Here is a 20943-nt window from a genome sequence, read left to right as displayed (position 1 = left end):
TTACATCTTCACCTGCACTGGAAGTTGTTCATGATGAGCTCTGATCGAGCGAAGAAGCGGAGTGACGGGTGTTTCCCCGTCACGGATGCTTCTTTCCTCTTCATTGCTTTCCCCAGTCGACTCGTCTGCGCTGCTGTCGCTGTTCGAGTAGCTTTTGCCTGAAGATTCACTTTCTGATTCGCTTTCCTGATCGTCCGGCGTCGCCTCATCCGGGGCTGCGCGACTGTCTTGGTTGGACGGCATTGAATGCTTGGTTTCATACGTTTGTGAGTTTCTACTCGGCACACCCGTCCTGGCCTGTCGTGGCGAGATGGGAAGGCCGTTTCTAAACAAAGCGACGTCCGCCATGACTGCTACCCGCTCAATCGCCATCTCGTTCACACCCCGAATGACACGCGCGTAGCCGCCTTCGCCCCACTTGCGTCCCCACGAGTTCCGCACCTTCCAGTACGGCAGCCATTCATTGCCGTGTTTCTCCCAACCCCATCCAACAATAACGACTGCGTGATCTACCTGCAGGCGCCACACATACCACAACGCCACGTGACATAAGGCCGATACCGCAGATGTGTCACACCAAGTTTGGCACTAGCACCTGGATTTGTATTCGTTAGAGAAGTCCAGTACGTTTTGCGGGATTTCCGGACAACCGGCAGCTCCGCGTCGCGAGAAAAAAACTGCGCTGTGGACACGGCCGCAGGGGCCGCAAGGCAACACTCACCTTTTCCCACACCCATGATGGTCCTTGTTCGACATAACGGTTGTATGCCGACTTAAACACGCCCTTCTTGTAAACCACAAACGACGCTGGTGAAACACACAGATGACATAAAGGCAAAAAAAAAGGAACTGGAAAGATGGCGAGGGTAGTTCCCTCCTCGACAGTAACCCGGCTGTACCAGTACCCACCTCGTGACAAGCGAAAAATGCAGAATACCAGGAAGGCAGCACATAGCTATCCCAGGTTGATGTAGTGGTCGCGCAAACAGCTGCAGACGTAGACTGGGCAATGGTGAAGTAGAGTTCCCTTGGGACACAGAGAGCAGTAGACGTACCCGGGGGTTCGATAGATGCACCCAGAGGGCCGTGCTCCCAGAGTGCGCGCAGCATCTCGCGCTCAGAGCAGCCTCCATACACGCCGCCCACGTACCGCCACGAAGTTACCCTGATGGCAGTTTCACACGAGCTTGGTAGGGTTGCCCGGGCGGGCGGAGCACGGCACCCATACACGGACGTTCCCAGCTGGCCGCCCAAATCGTGGCACTTCTGAAGATGTGCAGTCAGCGATCCTTGCTGCTGCTGCTTCTGCAAAGGAGACGAATGCAAAGTCTTGTAGATCAGATGTCTTCCCGCGAGGACGTGCTCTTCGAAACCACGCGCCCTGGCACATTAGTGACCAGCTGTCCACGATCTCAGGCGACCAGCGTTTTCATTTAAGACAGTAAAATCCCCAGTACTACAGATTATTACATGCAGAACGACCGAGTTCGAAACACTGCATCGAAGCCGCCGGCATCCTTGACGGCCTTGGCTCGGGAGGACAGGGGAACGCAGGTACCAGGTACAGTGAACCTCGGGTTCAATTACCAACTTTGGGGCAGATTTTTAGGATTACTTGTACATCAGAGCTAGAGTCTTGAAGCTGCAGCGTGTTCTCTTCTGCCTGTCAATCTCACCTGCTTGCCATAGTCCGCCAGACATTCTTCCGTTCGAAAACCGTGTTCTTGGCCGAACTTGAGCGCCAGGAAGACGAACCCGCCGTCGCAGCCTTGATTGTATACGTTGCAACTAGTTCCCTGCAAGGAGAAAGAGACCCAGTACGGCAAAAGAAATTGGAGCCAAAAAAAATCTGAGACCGAATCGCTGACTAGCAAGTCGCAACGCTCCTGCAGGCAGCTCCGTGTGCTGGACCCCGAACGCGCACAAGGAATGAGTGAGTAGGTGCGGTTGAAAAAACCTCCTGGACGAATTCCAAGCTCGAGAAGTGTACGGAATTACGGTGCGATAGATCGGCATCATCTACCGGTTTAGAGAAAGCCAGAGCGCCCACAGGCCAGCATCGATGCTGTTCCGAGAACGAGTCGGAGAAGTCGGAAGCTCACCTGGAATGGACTGACGCGTATTTTGCCGAACACGTCGTCATGCTGTGCGTACCGAATCCACAGCCTGCACACATATCGCATGTCGTGCCGTAGAGGATAAGAGCATCCAGTCACCATCGTGCTTCACGGGCAGTCTCAGATATTGGCTGAGAACGACTAAAAACGTTTCGCCGTACCGAGGTGTTCAACAGGAAAAAGATGCTGTCTCACCACTCCACCAAGACAAGCAAGAAGCATGAAATAGAGACGAGTTTCTTTAGTCCATTTTTTCCAGGGCGACATCAGATGACCAGGTATTTCAGAGGACGAAAAGCCGCCTCGACTTACCGTGATGTCAGCACTGTGCCAGTCGTGAGTGCATAGCACGATCCACAGCCTCCTTGGTCTGGGGCTTCAGAGACCACGGACATCCGTCGACCAATCTGAGACAAACAACCAAAGCATCAGGAAGTCACTACACATGGAGAAAAACCTGAGGCAACTGAGCCAGAACAAGATAACTTCCAGGGAGCCGACACACACTTCCATACCATGTTTGGCAGCACGACAACGAACGGTGAAGCCCAGCAAGCTTCTTCGGGATCTAGATTTTACTGAGTATGATGCTTGGTCCTTGAGATGAGACATCGCTGCAAGAAGAATCTCCCCTCTCTCTCACACCTTCTTGAGGGCAACATGCCAACTGGATTTGTTAGGGAAGAACGCCTGTATGGTATTCCTTACCAGGGGGAAGGGTGGGGCACTCCATTGTCTCATAGACTAGAAAAACAGAAGGCACAAGCCTGACAGTTCGAACACGAAGACCCATGGTTGCAACGGTTCATGACTGTCCCTAAATAACTCTGTGTGCCTCGCTGATGTAGAGAAAGAGACGCAAACGGAAAACCCCGGAATACCGCCGGCTGTCTGTCATGGTCTTGCTTCGGCGAAATGTCAGTAGAGAAAAACCAGAGGCAAGAGAAGAGGAGTATGTGCGAGAGACTTCATCACCTACGGGCCGCAACCCTATGCAGTAGCTAACAGTCTTCTTACTCGCATGTTAACATGTTCGGGGTTTGTCCAGTCGAACTCGCGGATAGTCATCCAGGGCGGATCTGTACCTGCCGGGCTACCGTACGGCCTGGCACTGGAGACTCTAACTGGCGGGGTGCCACTGACAAGTTGAAGAGGAGGGTCTGGATACTCCCGGGGCATGAGGAGGGGTTGTCCGGTGTGGCGGAAAACGTCTTGTAATTTCTGCAGCTTCAGTCCGCGAACGTCAATGTAGACGGTATCGACTGGCGACCAAGAGTCATCTAGACACACCGTACCGCATAAAAGGTAGCAGTGGTTTTGGTCAGAGACAGAGGTCACCCCTGGACAGACGTAGCTCACGACACTCATATGACAGACGACTGCGATGACGGAATCCCCCCCCAGAAACCTCGGAGGCCTGGCCTTCCTTTCGTACCGTTCCGCCAGTGGCGACTGAGCTAACGGCGCATGAGAAATAGGAGTCAGCAAATGGAAGTGAGGTATTTGCGAAAGAAAGGGTGCATCCTCCCCCAAAGCGGACACACGGGACTGTCGCGTCATCTTGTCAGGCTGACGTAGGCAAGTCTGTACGGTCAAACAAATAATGGGGTCGGTGATAGACACACCCTCACCGATGCCATGCATTCTCTGGTCCAGACGGCGTAGACGACTGTACACTGCATGGTGGTGTACCAAGGATCCAGCTTCGATTGGACTGCAAGCAGCCGCTGAGAGAAGTAGCTAACAAGTTTGTAACAAGAACAGGGTTGAGTTGAACACGCGAGTTACAAGGTCACGTGACTAGGCGGAGTGGTGAAGCTTGGCTAAGTTCGGCCTACCTGCCGAATGTACTCGCCGAACGTGCGCGACCACAGCGCTAATATCCGGTGGCTTTGAGGTCGGCCACAACGGCACTTCGATAGGTGATCTCCTGACCCTGGGCACCTCATTAGTAGGTACCGTGAGATCTTCTCCAAGTTTCCTTGCCCACCAGCAGCCCCGCGAGATTCTGTTGATAGCCTTGTCCGCCTGGGTCTCTGGGACTGGATGCGGAACATCTGCAGGACGAAACGTTGAAAACGGAAGGTGTTGCGAGTACTGAAAGCCAAAGAGGGCTTCGAAAGACAAACAAGTCATGGCGCTATCAGAACACTGTTCTGCCCCTGCCGCCTAGGAGGAATATCTCCACTCCATTATAATCAGGAGAGGAAACCAGGTATAAAAAAGACGGGCGGACAGGATGACGGGCGCTGCACCCCATTGCACTGTCCTTGTGCGGATTTATAGGCAATCCTGGCTAGGGAGCCGATTACATGGGTTCCGACTGACAAGGCTAGGAGAACCATCATGACATACCTCACGCAGACACGGAAGGCGTGCGTACCACCTTTGCCAATCTTGTGTTGTTGAAATGTCTTTAGCGACAAGACTCTCTAATCCACAAACAGCACGTCAAGTTTAGGAGAACAGACTAGGCCGACAAGCGAGTCCATATGTACACAAGGGATTCGAACCCCCCAGGGGACGTGGTGGCGATTGTGACTCAGGACCAAAACAAACGGAAAAGCATTCATCCTGTACCGTCTCCGGAGAATTCGCAGATCTCCCTTCACGCCACAAAGAGAACAAGAGCGGTGGTCTATCGTTCCATAAAGCACCCATGACATACCATAGAAGGGGGGTAATCTTTCGAGGTAATTTAGAGAGTGCTCCCCTTCTGGCAGTCTCTCCCACCAGCCTATCAGGGTCGTGTGACAGAAACTCCACGCCCTATTTGTCCCATCTTTAGCGATCTCGTATTTGAAAAAGGCGAAATACCGTCGATTCTGAGGACCCGAGACTTCTAGATGAAATCCCTCATCATATACCATCGTCCAGATCCCGGTCGATCCATCGTCAAACACAACGGTGGAGTCAGAAGACAAAGTAAACGTCGTGGTACGTAGCCGCCGGAAGCTGGGATCAACATCAGGAGGGATCACCGGACCTAGTGAATACAGAAGAAAGAAAGTCACAGATCATCTGCCACGTGTCCGCCGTGAATCAGCACGGGCGCACTCGTGTGCTAACTACATGCTGCCCATTCGGAGAAGGGGCTAAAGATATTCAAGGCAGCAGAGTGACAGCGCTTCACCCGTCACTATCCCTTGAGTTTAGGAATACAAACCATGGAAGCTGGGCAGCATGGCAGAGTTACAACCTGACTGAAACGAAAGTGAAGCAGCGCAGGCCTGCACCAGTCCAAGGCCCTTTTTTAGGAAGCATGAATCAAGGAGTCTACTGGTTATGCAGACGCCGCACATTCAGAAAGAAGATTCCAGTTGACCCGGGCATCATCTAACGAAGCGTACAGAACATTCGCTCTGCTGAAAGACAACCAGCTGCGGACAGCGTAACCGACAGTCCTTCTTTCTACGCAGCGTGACCATAATCTCATGAACACATTGACGAGTTTGAGACGGGGTGGAGATATAAAGAAAACTCCATGTCCTGACAGCCACCAAAACAGAACGTGCTGGTTCCTCCAGGTGCCTTCGTGATCAGAACGCCGTTGTAAGCGAGTGTGACTTACCCCGGTCGAAGGGTCTATCCGGCACCTGATACCCACAGTAGGGGTCATGTAACAGGGTGTTCGATTCCCCTTCGCCTTTGCATGGTTGCCAGAGACCTTCCTCCATCTCCCACTTCCCCAAAACATGTCTAAACAGACAATGCGACGGCAGGTCGCCGCGAACGTGAACTTGTGTATAAGCGAAAAGCAGCATGAGTGCATACAGCATCACCAAAATGAGGTTCCCGTACGTATGCGGTGTCCCCCTTCTGGAATAGTTGGTTGAGGGTATTTTTGCCGTCCACCTGACTTGTTTTGACAATCTGGATACCGGAGTGTCGAGCACCCTTTCCCGCTCCTGAAGTTGGAGGCAAAGAGAAAAATGTACTGTCGCGTCTTTTTCTCCCCTCTCCAGTCGCTTGGAGCAGGGGTTGTCATGTGCTTCCTGAGGCACCATCGCGTCTACGGCGGTGACAGACAACTCAGTAAGGCGCTGGCCTCTGGTTCTTTGAACTGTCTATACAGGGACTAAACCGGCCCCCCCAAACGAAAAGTCGTCTGGTGAAATTTCTCATGAGATGCGAGGGGACGTCATAAAGAGTACGGTTGAACACGACGTTAACCCGTTCACCGACTGTTGGCTCAGCTTCGTCCTGGGATGGACTGAAGGACTCAAAGAATCTTCTCATTCCTGACGCCCCCTTCTAAAGGACAAGAAGTGGCGGGAATGACAAGTGTCCGGCGTCACCTTCGAATGTGTGGCAGCGGCTTTCTCAAGTTCGCCATTCCGACAGGGAATTCTTGAGACCTTCTGGGTGAAGGATTCGAGTTGTAGCAGAATCGACACTGGAAAGGGAGCGATTATACTCGATTGGACCTCCAGAAATGCTTCAGGGGTGTGGATTAAGGAAATGATCATTTGTTTTAGTGTCCAGACTGAAGAGCAGGTAGCCTTGACGGAGGGGAGACAGCCCCCCGACAGTGCCTTTTCCAGCAGCTGCTAAATCTGTTGATCAAATGCTGTTGAAGGCATCTGAGACAGTGAGTACTTGTGTTGGACAGAACCCGAACCACATGTCCCTAAAGCTGTAAAACGTTGCAAGCAAAATCACTTCCAACAATCTTAAATAGACGAATGCCGGGGCGCGTCCTGGGCCCTTTTCTCCTCAGGACAGTTCAATCGAAAGGTTTTGCCAAGTTGGGTAGTAAGAGGATGGATTAACCCAAAGAAACCGCGTCCAGTCGAACCGGTGCGCAGAATTGATTGACAAGCGGCGTGTCTGGGGAACAAACGCCGTACAGAAACGCCGTTGATCATGGGACACTCTTCGAGAAAGAAATTTACTTCGCGCGGATATCCCAGAAACGAATTCTGGCCCTGAGTAGGGTAAAGCAGGTTGACTGTGAATATGCTAGCGTGGATTTGAATGTTCGGGCACAGAGTCTCGAGTCAGAATGGGGTCGCCTGCCAGTTTGACATCGGGCATGCGAGCTCCTGATGGGGGTCTCTGTCGCACCAGCAGGAAGCAGCAACAAATAATTTTACAAAAGGCAAGCAAAAGAAAAAGGAGCTGGAGCTCTCAAAGAAGAGTGCTTGTCGACGACTGTGAGCTGTAACCTGCTGAAGTGCGCGACTTTCCTACCGACGGCAGTCATCCGGACTTCATCAGACAGCCGGGAAGCTGACAATTAACAGAGAAGGTTTGACAAGACAAGAAGACCCACCAGTGACACCGAGACGTACTCTTTATGAATTTCGGAGTTCAGTAGCCTCCTGCTCCCGACAGATACATCAGTTTCTTTTCCTGTGCCCCGATGCACACAGATATAGCTAGCTCTGTCTTGACAGAGGTGTCTGTGATGCCAGAACACGCCCGCATGCCGCCCCCCAGCCGATGAAGACACGACCAAACTGAGTTTGACTCCGTCCCAAAAGAACTCATAAATTAAACTCAAGCCTCCTTTGATGAAATCTGGTGCGCAAAGAACGCAGTTTCCCAGGATATCGGCAGACTGTTTTATTTTCCGGTAAGGCATTGTACGACTTTGCCGACGGGGGTTGCGCTCTCCCGGTCACTATGGACTAGCTGCACCGCTTGCAAAAGGTGAACTTGTGGCCGGCTGCCTCTGCTGGCACATGGTTGCTCTCGGGGGCATACTCCCCGACCCCCAACGGTGACTAGGAAACTCTTCCAGTTTTGCTGTAAGTAATGGCAGTAGAACAAGGGTTCCAGCACGAGCCGTGTCCGGGTGATCGGAGATTTCTCCTTAGTCCCTTTCCAAGGTTCGTTCTCAACCCTCGTGGCAGCCCCCGGTAGCCCGGCCACGGTTGTTTTGACCTCTGTCTCAGGCCAGGAAGATCCCGCTACAGGGCCTCCCCCGTAGTGTGAACCCCCGGGACGACACGTACACTCCACGACAGTGCTGACAGTTCGCTTCCCCGTTTCCCGGCCGCCTTACCAACGCCCGCATTTCTGAACGGACTTCAACCCGCGCCTGCTGGCCAGGTCATCCTTGGAACATGTGAGGCGAACGATGCGCAGGTTTAAAGCTTGGCTAGGCGTGATCTGGCTTCCTAGCCTCACAACAGTTCTTTCTGTTCAGAAAAGCCGCAGTGCGCCTCTCTTCACTGTCTGCAACGCAGAAGCCCCCGCGGCCACTGTGATCCAACGTCCTTGCTGGAGTTTCTGATACGCCTTGCACTACCACTTTTTGCACGGACGAAAGCCGTGGCGAAGCAGAAACGCATCCACTGCATACTTTGCGGTACGCCAGGCCTTCCACTCATGCAGGCCGACAGACATGTCTCCTCTGTCAAGGACCGTCTCTAAGTTCCGGAACGGTTTCTCCATATTCGCCTAGTTCCCGGCTGCACTGACAGATTAACTCCTCCACAGCTCGAGAACGGGCTGCACTTCCGCCATAAAACAGACAGTGGACACTGTAGGCCCTCCGCAGACACTCAAAACTACACCGAAGAACTTTGGTCCGCATTCTCGCGGACCCGTTTGTACAACGGTCGTTTTTCGAGGCCTGACCGGTGCCAGCTCTGGGGTGATGATTCCATATATGCCATGCTCTTTCGGCCTCTGCCTCCTGACCCTGTCCTACAAAAAGGAGGAGTCGACCGGCAGTCTCCAGCTCCTCCGCTGCCTCAGGAGACGCAGCACCGTGGATTGCACCCGCAGCGTGCGCTTGGTGCTGGACAAGGAGCAGTGTCCATGGCACGTACAGAGCAGGTTCACCCAAAACTACAGGCAAGAGACGTGCTCGGATATTAAGGAGCATCAGGTTGCCAGGATGAGTGTGCGCGAAAACTACTTGGTACGCGGAGAAAAAAAGACGGATTGAAGCTAACGCGGGTACCCCCGCTGAACTCGCCAGGCCTTGCGCTAGCTTCGGTAGGCTGGCAACAGCGCCGGCCAAGGCCTGTTGGTGGTCACCTCCGAGAACGGCTTTGCACTGCATGCAGGTCAGAGGCACCCGTCCTGGCTTCATCGCACTCACGGACAGTCCGCAGGGGTAGCCGGCGTTGTTCTGGGCACCAAGAACTGGAAGACCCAGACGAATCTCTTTCCCATAAGCGTCATCACAAACTCGTATCCTCGAGGCTTCTGTACCTTCTTCAGTCTCCGAGCAGCTGGTAGATTGGCTGTCTTGATCTCGAGCAATGCTTCTTGCTTTCAAGCTCTCATCAACCGCAAACTTGAAGGCATCCTCGAGGGCTGAAAGCGCATTCGCCTCAGAACTGTGATTGAGCGCCCGGCATGCAGGTGAACTGCAAAACAAACCAACCAGCTGCGCATCAAAGGCCTGACACAGGGGAAGACCGTTTCCGCCCACCCGACTACGACGTTGGTTGGACTTTCTATGAGTCTCGTCACCAAGCTCCGATGTGGGTGTTTTTCTGGCACCCACTGAGCCATGTTGTTTGTCTCCTGCTTTCTCCCGGGGGGCGTTTCTCGGGGCACTGATGCCTGGCTCCTCAAGATATGCGGTCCTGGGGATTGCCGCGGCATCATGAGAGTTGCCCGGACAGGAACAGCAGAGCGGACAGCAGCAGAGAAAGCCATAGTCTCGTAGCAACTGCCTGCGCCGATCCCGGGAACACTGTGTCCGCGGGACATAAGAAACGCATACTTCCTCACCGGGGACGATGTCGCGCACACTGATAAGGCGAAGACTTGCACGGCAGCTCCCTCCAAATATCGCTCTCAAGTTGTAATCGCATCTGTGGTTGACGTAACAGACTGGAGGCCCATAGAGGCCTTGGCCGCAGACACTATTTGCCAGACAACACACACACGACCCTCCGGAATTACATCCTCGCGGTGCCTCTCCAGAAAGAATGGAGAAGACATTCCGGGAAAGCTTCAAGAGAATCACCATCAGCTCGTCCTGCGGCAATGCGTTTAGCTTCTCAGCAAACAGCGGGAGAGTTGAAGAACCAGCGTGAGAACAGGCGTCCTTGGATGCCACCACGCGCCCTACTGCAGTGCGGAACACGGCAGCGAACGCCGTCATTTCCTCATGCAGTTGAGCCATCACTTCTGGTAGCGGCACTCCCCCTCCGTCTTGATCCCAACACACACAGGAAGTCTGCCTGAATGCCGTTGTCACTGTCCCTCCGAGATCCGCCTTGGCGTCAGCACACTGCCGTTGTCCATCGCTCGTCGGCTCTTCTTCTGTACAGTCTTCAATACTAGATGTTGAGGCGACCGCTGTTGACCCATCCACCTCGTTTGTCAAGGCTTCTCCTTCGGGGTAAGTAGAGGTATCTCCCACTGCCTTTCCTGATATGCTACAAGCTTTGTCACACCTTGAAAGAGAGTCTTCACTAGATTCCCCAGGACTTTCACGGAGCCGACTCGTGGCTACTTCTGCTGACGGGGAACTTGGTCGGGCATCTAAACTACTGTCTGGCCCGGCGGTATAGGAGCTTAGATCAATGCCATGCAAAAGGCACTTTATGACCAAGCGCTGCATGGGAGTCGGAAAGAAACCTCCAGACCACTCGAAGAGTTCTACAAGCAAGCCAGCAAAACACCAGGTTGCCGCAGCACAATAAGATAAGGGAATCTGCACCAGAGAAAAGACTTGAGCAACAAGAAAGACCAACAGTGTCAAAGAGGGAGGACTACGACCTGCTATCGTGCTAGGGACTGTGACGTAGGCCCAAGCGCGGTCAGAAAGCAGCTAGCTTGTGCCACAGACAAGATGAGTTCGAGGCACGCTAATCATGATGGACCGCTTGACCGACGACAGTCCGTAGTGCCTCTACACTCCGTATCAGCTAGCACTGAGGAGAAACGCTAAAGAAGCGGTATACATAACGTCCTATGACAAGTGCCATGTGGCTCAAATATGTTTGCAATCACGGCAACTATGGAAGCACACACACAACACAACACAGGGACATCGTGAATCTACTTGATGAACCACCCAACTGAGAAACGAAACGCTACCGTCATTAAAGACAAAACTGTGGGTCGCTCCAGATTCTATGAATCTGGCAGCGCCGGGAATGACAGGATGAGCAAGGCATGAAGGCCAGCATTGTCCGAGCTGCAACAGGTGAGCCAGACTCGACACAGGGAATCTGAGGTTTACATCGGTTGTGGGCAGTTTCCGCGAAGACCAGAAGAAAAGCAGGGCCATTCACATGGTAGGGCGTGTGAAGAAGCACCAGGCGATCAAGCAGTGTGCGTAAGATGCACCGCCCCGAGCGCGAAAATATTGTGGTGCCTACCTTTGAAGATCTCGCATTCCGTCTTATGCTCAGACCACGCCGCTCGCTGGCAAGCAGCGGAGCAGTAGTAAGTACACTTGCATCTTGAACACCGCAGAGCTGTCCCGCTTCTGCTGTGGGCATTTGAGTCTGACGATTGGGTAGGACGTGCCTGGCCTCCGGAGGCATGGCGTAAAATGTCATGGTCTACTGGTTGTAAGCATCGTGCGCAGGGAGTCGGTCGCAGAGCGCTGTGCTTTAGTGCTGACCTCCGTCCTGGGGCGTCACTCAAAGATAAGCGCGAGGAGCTTTTGAGTGTTGCCTCGGGACTTGCCGAGGAAACGCCCGGACACGTGGGATCTTCCCGGGGAACGAAAACTACGGGGTGTGCAGCAGAAAGTACGACGGTCCCAGACGGTATAAGCTTCCGCGCAAAAACCCCTCGCCCCTTGGTACCGCCCGTGTCGCGGACCTCTAAAAAAGACGGAAGATTCATTTGGAAAGAGGGGAAGACTGTTATGCATGTGCTTGTACACTGCGAATTGCCAAGAGAGCACAAATCACCCCACTAGATGGAAGCCATTTCCTCCCCGTAAGGGACAGCGGACAAGCCTCCTACAAAAATGAAGGTGCAATGCGGTACGGCCTCGTTGAAGCTTATCATCGCGCAGGGATTGCAGGAAACAAAGGGGGGACCGCGATACATTGGAGGTATCTCACCCGAGACCAGGTTTTGTGGTTCGAAACAGCTTTGGGCGGTCAACTTTTCACAGACTGTTCCGGGGCTGGAAGTTAGCTGCCGTCAGGCAGGTCCTCGATATGCCAGAACGCATGCGGCGGTGAAAATAGAGACGGGGTATAGATCGAGGTCAGCACACTGCGTACAGAAAAAGAGGGGCGGTGCTGTACAGTCACCATCCAATGCCGAGACGACTTTGTTTCTCGTTTTCTCAGGCGCGTGACAATTTGAGAGTTCGACTAGTTTTAAGCTGGTAAGGGAAACATGTGAATTCTCACAGCGAAGACCTCACCGGCCACGACGCGCTCCGCTACCTCCGTGGAGACACGAGCTCTAACTCGAAACAGTCAATTTCTCACCTTCACCATTCATCATTGCCCGCGAGAACTAGAAATTTTGTCTGTGCGTTTTTGTGTAGCCAAGTTTCTTTTTTCTTCCCTCCTTGAAGGCGCGGCCTAGCAAACCACGGAGACTCCAACACGCAGCTGGGTGTCTTCGAGGCCAGTCCCTGCCGGCCCTGTCTTCCTCGCCCCCGCTTACCGTGTTCTTTCTCCTCGCCTCAACGGCGAAGTGTTTGATGCTTTCTGCTTTTCTCTTTAACTTTGCCTGGGGCATAGATGTTTCGCCTTCGTTTGGAGGCATGTGTTAGGTCCGCATGGAAGTGAGGAGCTGGAGACAGGGCGGAATTTCGTCTCTGCGAGGGCAGTTTTGCTTTCCCTAGAGATTTGACGTCCAGTTCATTTTACCGTTCTCTCCGTAATTTCTCAGCTGTATTGGCAAGCCGACTAACGTCACTTTGCCTGAACAAAGAGGCCTAGACCTTAGACTGCCTCAAACAAAAAGATTTCCTCTCAAAGACTGTGCCAACGCCTTTCACTCCGTGCTGTTTTCAGGTCGCACGCCGCCTTCAAGCCTTCTGTGTGGTTCATGCTGTCTTCTCCGTTTTGTTTCCTTGTAGAGGAAACCTGGTTTCTCTTCTAGATTAGCCAGCATACAGGGTGGTTTTTCTCCAAGTCGCTTTACGGGGACATTTCTGTTGACGGTGTACCATGGCGACACCGACGACGACTCAGCAAACGGCAGGAAGCGGCAAGGTGGGGGAGGAAGAAAAATGGAGAAGTCAAATATACACTATGAATGAGATCAATAAGCACAATACAGAGAAGGACTACTGGTGCGTTATCGGAGGTGTCGTCTACGACTTGACAGAGTTCCTTGAAGATCACCCTGGAGGCGTAGAGGTTCTCATGGATTACGCGGGTCCGTCTGAACGCCTCTTTCTCACTTCCCAGAGCACTGACTGAATTCCAAGCTAATAAACTCTCCTACACTCTTTCGTCTCTCTTGGAGATAAAACAACTCTCTTTTCTTCGAAACGATGTGTCCAAGGTCACATAAACCTGGTCGGTCTGCTGTTGGACGGTGCATCACCGCTTTCGATTTTCAGACCCTCTGTCTGTACCAAGAGGAGTACACCTCATACTCTGGTAGTGGTGTAGGTTGTAGATAGCGGCCTTGCACAGTGCCACGTGTGTTTGATATGATGTCTATGTCTCTGTTATGTGCCGTCGTAAAGTTTTCATATCACCTTGCCTGTCAACTAAAAGAAGATAAGTATGACCAGAGCCTGTGCTACGTGTGAAGCCACCATGGACTTCTAGGTCTCCCGTCTCGATGTTGCCGTGAACACCTTTCTGGTCAGTACGGGGAACGGAGGAGATATATATTCTGCCTTTTAGACATGCGGAGTCTCTCGTTTTTCACGCCTCAAATACAACGTCGTGCGTGGACAAAATCCCCGTGTTCGGTGACGCTCTGCTGTCCGGAGACTGTGTAGCCTGCTTGGCTTTCTGAAGGACTTTCTGTTTTTCTAGACTATTTAGTCATGCTGCGTATCTTTTGAGCCGTTCATACAAATGTGACGCCTTCGCTTGGCCAGCTTACACCTGACTATCCCACCATACAGGGTGTCCACTGATATTTCTCCGTCGGACTTATCTTCTGTCTCGTCCATACTGTAAGAATGTAACCTGTGTTTTTCTCTTGTGGACATACTTGACCATATGTACCGGAGACAGCTATGCTATGTATGAGTCATTTGGTGCAGGCCAAGACGCGACAGATGCTTTCGAGGACATCGGACACAGTTACAGTGCTCGCAAGATGGCTGCTGACTACGCAATTGGAGTGCTGGATGGCTGGCAGGGCAAAGCCAGAGGGTGTGCTTCGAAAACTTGCCCGACCAGCCAGACCTGTTGTACACCGGTGAGGAAGTGACTTCATGGAGGACAATTGACATCACGTGTGTCTCTGTATCAATCGAGATTCCGCTAGTCGCACGTCAGCCACCCCTGCCTTCTTCTCCCCTTGTCGCAGCGTAGCTACAGATAGGACAGGGACTCTGTGGGAGTGGTACTGTGGGCTCTCCGGTGAATCCGTCCGGGAGCCGGCAGTCTCTTCCAGGTAGTTGGTGATGCCGCTTCGGGTTTTTTTTATGGTCGTGTATAAACTGGGGTTTCGTATCAAAAAGGGACCGCGAGAGACTCGGCAAACTTTTTGTATCCGCAGATGACTGCTGACACGGACACAAAGTCGTCTAGCAACACTTCCTTGGACATATCGTGAAGCGATAGCTGCCCGCCTGTAGGCGTTGAACGGGACTTACACAACACACAGGGTGTCTAGAAGATGAGAAGTTGCCATGTCTCTGCAAGAGGCCGCTTGCATGCTCAGATCTCTTCAGTGCGGATACAGCCCTAAAATTGCTTCCTTCACTCAAGAAAACAGACGTCTTGCTTTTGCTTGGCTCTTTGGCGTCGCTCGCTCTCTGTCCCTTTCGTTGTTGGCCCTATTTCTCGGTCACGATGCTTACTTTTCAGCAGCTGCAGCAGGGGTTCTGTTCATGTATCGATACCTATTCATGTCTTGTTTCTCCTTTTCTACAGAAAAAATCGTGCGATTCAACAGGCGGAGGGCAACTCGTTGGGACTGGCGTCGCCGCTGGGGCTGTCATTGCTTTAGCTGCTATGGCGATCTATTACCTACTGACTGTCCCATGAAGATACAAAAGTTTCAGAACGGAGGAGTCTTGAAAGACAGCGCGTGCTTCGGCAATCCGGAAGATTTCACGGAGACGTGGCAATTTTTCTCATGCCTCCGGAACAGACGGAATGTGTGTTCCCGTAATGTGTAATTTCTCCGTTCAGCAGCAGCAGCAGCTTTTCTTCCGCTTTTGCGCACGCCTTCTTTCGTGCTCAATGCTTCGAAGACCGCTACGAACAACGGGGCAAGCAGCCCTCTGTCCTTGGTGAAGAGTGCCCCTTAGAAGACGTTTAGAGCTCCTCCCGCCTGGCTGTACCTCATGGAGGGTCCCAATGTCAGTTTGCGACATTCTGCTGGCTGGACGTCACTGACAATGCCGTTGTACCAGTGGGACTCCAGGGAGCCGAGCATGAAGGTCGGAAGTTCAAACATTTTGTTGACTGATCAGATAGGACGAAGAGCAGTCAATTGTGTGACGGCAAGCGGGGGCGGAGGGGACTGCGGTGGCTGGAGTTCCCCGACTTGTTTCGCCACTTGTTTTCACTGGACCCAAGCAAACACGTGCTGTTGGATTGTACGAGTTTTCTTTGCCATGTTTGTTATCGGTCTTCTAGGATGGACCTCTTGCTGTCCCTTTGACTGATCACACTGCCACCTGTCATTCAGTATCGTATTTTTCACTTCGATTCGAACATGAGACGTTTGAGAGTAGACAGCTAGCGTCGACACGCAGTGGGTCGCACGGAGACAGTCGGCTTTACTCGATTGTCATCGAATGTAAACTACGCGTCTACGAACTAGTTAGGAAAAGTTGACACTTGCTTCTTTTTTTTTTCCAATATCAGTAAGAGCTGGCTTCAAGTTTAGAAACTTACGGTACTGTTTGGCTTGCATGCGACATGTTACGGTGCCCTGTATCATTTGAGTATAGTGTCAGGATAAAACCGACGCTCAGAAATTTGTTTTTTTCTGCTGTTTGAGCCTGGTGAAGGACAGGGCTTACAGCCAATCTGTGCGCAAGAGAGCTTCCCACTTCGTGCGGCCCCTATTTCGTGTAGTGGCCCGCTATCCCGACTTCCGGTGCACGGGAGCTTGAAACGTCTGTGTGCTAACTCACGTGACAAAGAACAGCACCGTCGTTTCACGCCATTGTTCACGTACGTCGTGTCTTCGCGTATTCTGGTGGAGGGGTGTCGAACGCCAAACTCTTACGTCGCTAAGAAAGCATCAAGGATTTCCCGCGCACAGTAACGCTTCACAGTGTTGACCGCGCCTGGCGGTGTCGCAGACGTCGGAAGAAATTGCATATTGAGCATCACAGTCCTTCGTAGTGTGGGTTTTCTTTGGGTCGGTCGCAGCAAGTGTGGAGCCAGGGTGAGGTCTCCAGTGACCGACGGCACCACGGTAGCCTTGAGGGGCTGACTTGCAGCCTGTCTGAATTCCCTGCCAGTCGGTCCGTCACTCTCTCGCTGGGTTAGAGAAGTGGTACTATGCGGTGCTTCCTGACATTCTCGTGGTGCAATGGCAGAAGAGCTTCTTCGCCCATAAATTGACAGTCATCAAGGGAGATTCACTGCAGTGCAGATGGCTCGGTGGTAACTGAAGTCCGTTCTGCAAGTTCTTACGCGGGGCTTCAACCTTCTCTAAGTCACTGGAGTGAGAGGGCGACCCTCGGAACGATGGGTCCAAGTGATCATTCAAATGGCGAGGGAAGGAAGAGTGGAGCATCGGACGGCCACCTCATTGATGGCCCAGGTGTTGTGAAAGGACTTCATTCACTACAAGACATGGAGACTGAATGGCAGATCGTGGGTCGACGAGCACTTGCTTACCGTGTTCTTGCTTGCACAGCGGAACTACGGAGCGACTACTTCCGCCGCGTGCGGTACAAACCGTGAACCCACTTTCTTGCGCAATAGTGTTTGGTCCTGGCCATTAACTCTTTTCTGTCAGAAAGGGCGTTACCGGCCGAAGATGAGTACCTACCATCATGCTCGAACTAGACCTGATCGTTCCTCTCGCATTAGGAGTGACGATAACTGGCTAACGAGTACTTCCTCCTCTTTTTGTTCCGGTTCCCTCCCCAAAAGCTTCACGGAATTTCGCTCCAGATCTTCAGTGCCTGTCCTCGTGCAACTCTCCGAAAACACCTCTGTTCGACGACGAGGAACAAGCCCGTCATAGTGAAACTCGTTAGGTGCGCGTTGGTAAGGCGTCCTGTATGCAGTCGGTGTTGCGGTCAAGTAATGATTCAAGTTGTCTACAGCTTCCTGTTGCGACAAAGTATCGCTCACCGCCGCCCTCTATTCCTTCCTTCTGCAGCTCGTAGGATTCTGATGACGTTCTTTTGATGAAGCAACCGCGTCAAAAAAAGGCACCTCCCGACCTTTCGACTTACACAGCTTCGGATGAATTATGAACCAAGTGGAAAAGACGCTTCTCTGAGCAGACTAACCTACGAGTTTAGGAAGACTGCTTTTGTCTAGCAGAGAACTTTCTGTTATAATGGATGATCGATTGCGACTACTGGATGAAAACTAAGAGCTCGGCTAACCTATCAGTCACATCCCGGACAATCCAGAGAAGTTAGATAGGTCGTCAACCTGAAGTGTGGTGTCTCCTCTGTTCTCCCTACACTCTTTTTTCTTCAGAGGAGAATGACGTACACTTTCGTTGTTTCTAAAATGCCTATTGCTGATGGTGCAACTGCTGCCCATCCCCGCACGTGTTTGTCCCCTCGGCTCCAACTTTCCCTAAGAACAACGCCTGTTTCAATCAATCAAAATAGACCGTGGCTGAAGAAACCGAATTATCTATGCCAGCATCGTCCACCGCGAGGAAGTAGTATCACTGTGGCTCCGTCAAGTTCACTGACACGGACAACACATAGATAGGCAGATAGACCGACAAAAAGGTTCGAAAACTCATACTAGTGCAGGCACGTATGGCGATGACTGCTCTTCGATATAAAAATACCGAGCGCATGTTGGAAGACAATGTCTAGGTTTTCTCCTGGCAAAACAGAAGCCGGGATTCTTGTTTCTCCAAGTGAGTCGGAGCCCCTCGTCATCTTCGCGTTGTACGTAGCACGCTTTCAACTGTGCTGTTCGCCCAGCGCTAGCAGCCGGAGACTATCAATCATGTTAACCCCCCCGTCTCTATCTTCCTTTGTTTATTCGTAGTCATTGGGGGCAATGACGTCATCAATTTTCAGGATCATCTTGACGACCTGTTGTAATTACCCACAAAGAAGCAAGGAAACCCAGAAGATGCAAAGCAATCCAACTTGGGGTGCTCTCTCTGCTACATCGCACGCTCTCCCCTTGCAGCTCTCTAGTATAGCCAACCCGAACTGCTGCGATATATGAACATATATACTGCATGTATGTATCACTTCTTTGTGAGTTGAGGAACATAGTACGCAACTGTCTATAGCATACCGAAAAGATACTCTATACTGGTCTTCGATACCGTGTACATTTACCTATCTCTATATCTGTGCTTGTACTGCTATGACGCTTTGTCTTCACCCGGTTCTCCGCTGCTGAAGTACAGTCATATACCAAGGCATCTAGTACGTTATCTGGCGCACGACGTCCCTTCTCAGCCCATCAGCCACATACCTCTATCCCGCAAACATATACATAACATCCCCCCCATGACTGTAAGGAGATGAAGAAGAGCAAGAGAGTGGCGAAATTAGCGAAGATGTTGTTTGGTCTTGCGAGGGGTAGTCGCTAACTTCCTTCACCGTCCAAGTTTTCGTCTACCAGAAAAGCCTCACACAACCCCCCTGTCTCGCACGTCACCTCCTTCGTAACTAGCTGTCTAGACACCTGACCCAGATATGCTCCTACAAGTACTACAAATATCGTCACTACTCACTCACTCCGTGCTGAACAGAGAAGCCACTCAATCCGAGCTATTTTTCTACACACACGGTTTCTCGCATGGACTACGGCTCTGATCGTTAAAAGGATCGACATGCCGACTGTTCAAATGCAAAGAAACGAAAACTGTTGTCTCTTCATACCTGAGTAGCAAGAAGAATTTGATTGACCTTCGAGGAGTAAGTTTCGAGGACATTCTGCTTGAGCATGTCATCTGTCCCCTGACGAGGTAAACAAAAGAAAGAGAGAGATTGCGACAAAGAGAAGAACAGCAAGATAGACAACTAGGGAGAAGCATCTTCTCTCTCATACCGGCAAGGCCTTTTATGAAGGAAAGAAAAGCGAGAGGCACAGCTAGACCAAAATATACCTCTCCGCTTAGAGGCAGCACGTGTATGGATAGAGAAAGAAAACAAGAATCTCATCGACGACGCACAAAGATGCATCTGCAAAAGGAAGAATTGTCCCTCTACAACAGTCCCACGTCTCGTTGCCTGAACGACACGCAATCGATCTAGCCAAATACACCTCAGACAACCCTTCTGTCTACTGGCCCTTCTCTCACCCACAGCTGCCGCTTAGTTTAGATGGATGAATGGAGCAGCACATTTCTGTCTACCTCCAGAGAACCGAAAATGCCTATGTGAGTTCACAACTATGGCCCTCTGCATGCGTATGCCTTCAAGATAGACAGTACCTTGGAGAGGACACAACATAATACAAGAGGAGATTCCCTGGACACCTCGCATTTTATTTCTCTTGTTTCGTTCCTTTTTCTTACCTTTTGCATGCAGTCGAGACCATAGAAAGGATGATTCTCTTCAATCTGTCTCACTTTGACCCGCTGAACTTCTTCAATGCCATTCAAACCACAGTTCGAAGCGAGCGCTTCAACAAGCCCAGTCAAGGCATCTGCAAAGGCTCTAAAGGCGTACTGCTCAACTCCAGGAATCTTATCCGCTGCCGACTCGACAGCAATCGAAGCAGCTAGCTCAGCTGAACCTCCTCCACCAACGACTCTAGGGTCTCGAATTAAATTCCTCACGACACATAAGGCGTCGTGCATGCACCTCTCGGCTTCTGCTACGACCATCTGATTTCCTCCGTACACCACAATCGTGACAGCCTTGCTGTTCTTACATTCTGAAAGAAGAGAGGGAAAGAGAAGAGAACAGAAAAGAAAGATAGGTCACAAAGGAGAAAAAAAGGTCTAGCATTTCCTGGAAAAGAAAGAATGTGTCTCTATAAAGAACATCAGCAAAGAAGACCATGATGAAAGATCACCACAAGAAAGAGACGAGAAAATCGAAAGAAAACACTTCACATACTGCAGCTTCATTCAACATACACGTACATAGACTCGACGTTTCTTTCCTACTGGCCCTCTCCATCCCGCCGCCCGTCTCTATCGCCTCTTGTTCTCTCTTCCCTTCTTCCCACACCCGGCAGAAAGGAGACGACAGGAAAAGGCATAATAGATAGAAATCACATATGTGTGTGAGGGTGATTGAGAGCTGAGACGAAGTTCAGTTTCTTCAGTCTATTCTATCCACGTGTCCCCTGATCAGTCAGTCACCTTTACCAATTTTCTCATGTATAACCCAAAGTCATTCTCCCTTTCATCTCTTCTATCTTCTCTTCGAGTTGCCTGCCCTTTTTTTTTCTCTCTCTTTCTTTTTTTCTTTCGTTCTCTTTCTTTATCTTCTTACCTTCGATGACTATCATTTTGTCTCCCATGGTGCCACTGGAGATTTCCTTGATGACTCCTGCATGCCCTAGTTTATTGGCGGAGAGCTCTTCCCATCGAGGAACAATTCTCCCCTGTGTAGCGAGAGCTATCAATTCTAGCTCAACACCTCCTACCCAGCGAACCGACG

At 51.5% G+C, this 20943-nt stretch overlaps 3 protein-coding genes across 3 annotated transcripts; 1 reads left to right on the top strand and 2 right to left on the bottom strand.

Annotated features, from left to right (window-relative positions):
- On the bottom strand, positions 1-12134 carry CSUI_000950 (histone lysine set). The gene is made up of 11 exons (XM_068061156.1): positions 11417-12134; positions 5689-10691; positions 4786-5103; positions 3956-4174; positions 3135-3397; positions 2430-2524; positions 2103-2166; positions 1677-1796; positions 1056-1305; positions 722-807; positions 1-513 (listed from the first exon to the last, which is right to left on the bottom strand). Exons 1-2 carry the CDS (start codon positions 11889-11891, stop codon positions 8482-8484), a joined length of 2685 nt encoding a protein of 894 aa, XP_067926864.1. The 5' UTR covers positions 11892-12134; the 3' UTR covers positions 1-513; positions 722-807; positions 1056-1305; positions 1677-1796; positions 2103-2166; positions 2430-2524; positions 3135-3397; positions 3956-4174; positions 4786-5103; positions 5689-8481.
- Positions 12135-12287: 153 nt separating this feature from the next.
- Positions 12288-16420, top strand: CSUI_000949 (cytochrome b5 family heme steroid binding domain-containing protein). Its single transcript, XM_068061155.1, has 4 exons — positions 12288-12387; positions 13028-13394; positions 14242-14399; positions 15080-16420. Exons 2-4 carry the CDS (start codon positions 13184-13186, stop codon positions 15191-15193), a joined length of 483 nt encoding a protein of 160 aa, XP_067926863.1. The 5' UTR covers positions 12288-12387; positions 13028-13183; the 3' UTR covers positions 15194-16420.
- A 1700-nt stretch (positions 16421-18120) lies between these two features.
- Positions 18121-20941, bottom strand: CSUI_000948 (t-complex protein epsilon subunit (tcp-1-epsilon)). The gene is made up of 4 exons (XM_068061154.1): positions 20776-20941; positions 19848-20209; positions 19210-19287; positions 18121-18405 (listed from the first exon to the last, which is right to left on the bottom strand). The coding sequence occupies exons 1-4, from the start codon at positions 20801-20803 to the stop codon at positions 18349-18351; spliced, it is 525 nt and encodes a 174-aa protein (XP_067926862.1). The 5' UTR covers positions 20804-20941; the 3' UTR covers positions 18121-18348.
- Between the last annotated feature and the right edge of the window lie 2 nt (positions 20942-20943).

This window comes from Cystoisospora suis (genome assembly GCF_002600585.1).
Source record: "Cystoisospora suis strain Wien I chromosome Unknown contig_375, whole genome shotgun sequence".
In the NCBI taxonomy this organism is placed as follows: Eukaryota; Apicomplexa; class Conoidasida; order Eucoccidiorida; family Sarcocystidae; genus Cystoisospora; species Cystoisospora suis.
Note: the sequence above shows the minus strand (reverse complement) of the source record. Positions and strands in the feature narration are given on the sequence as shown.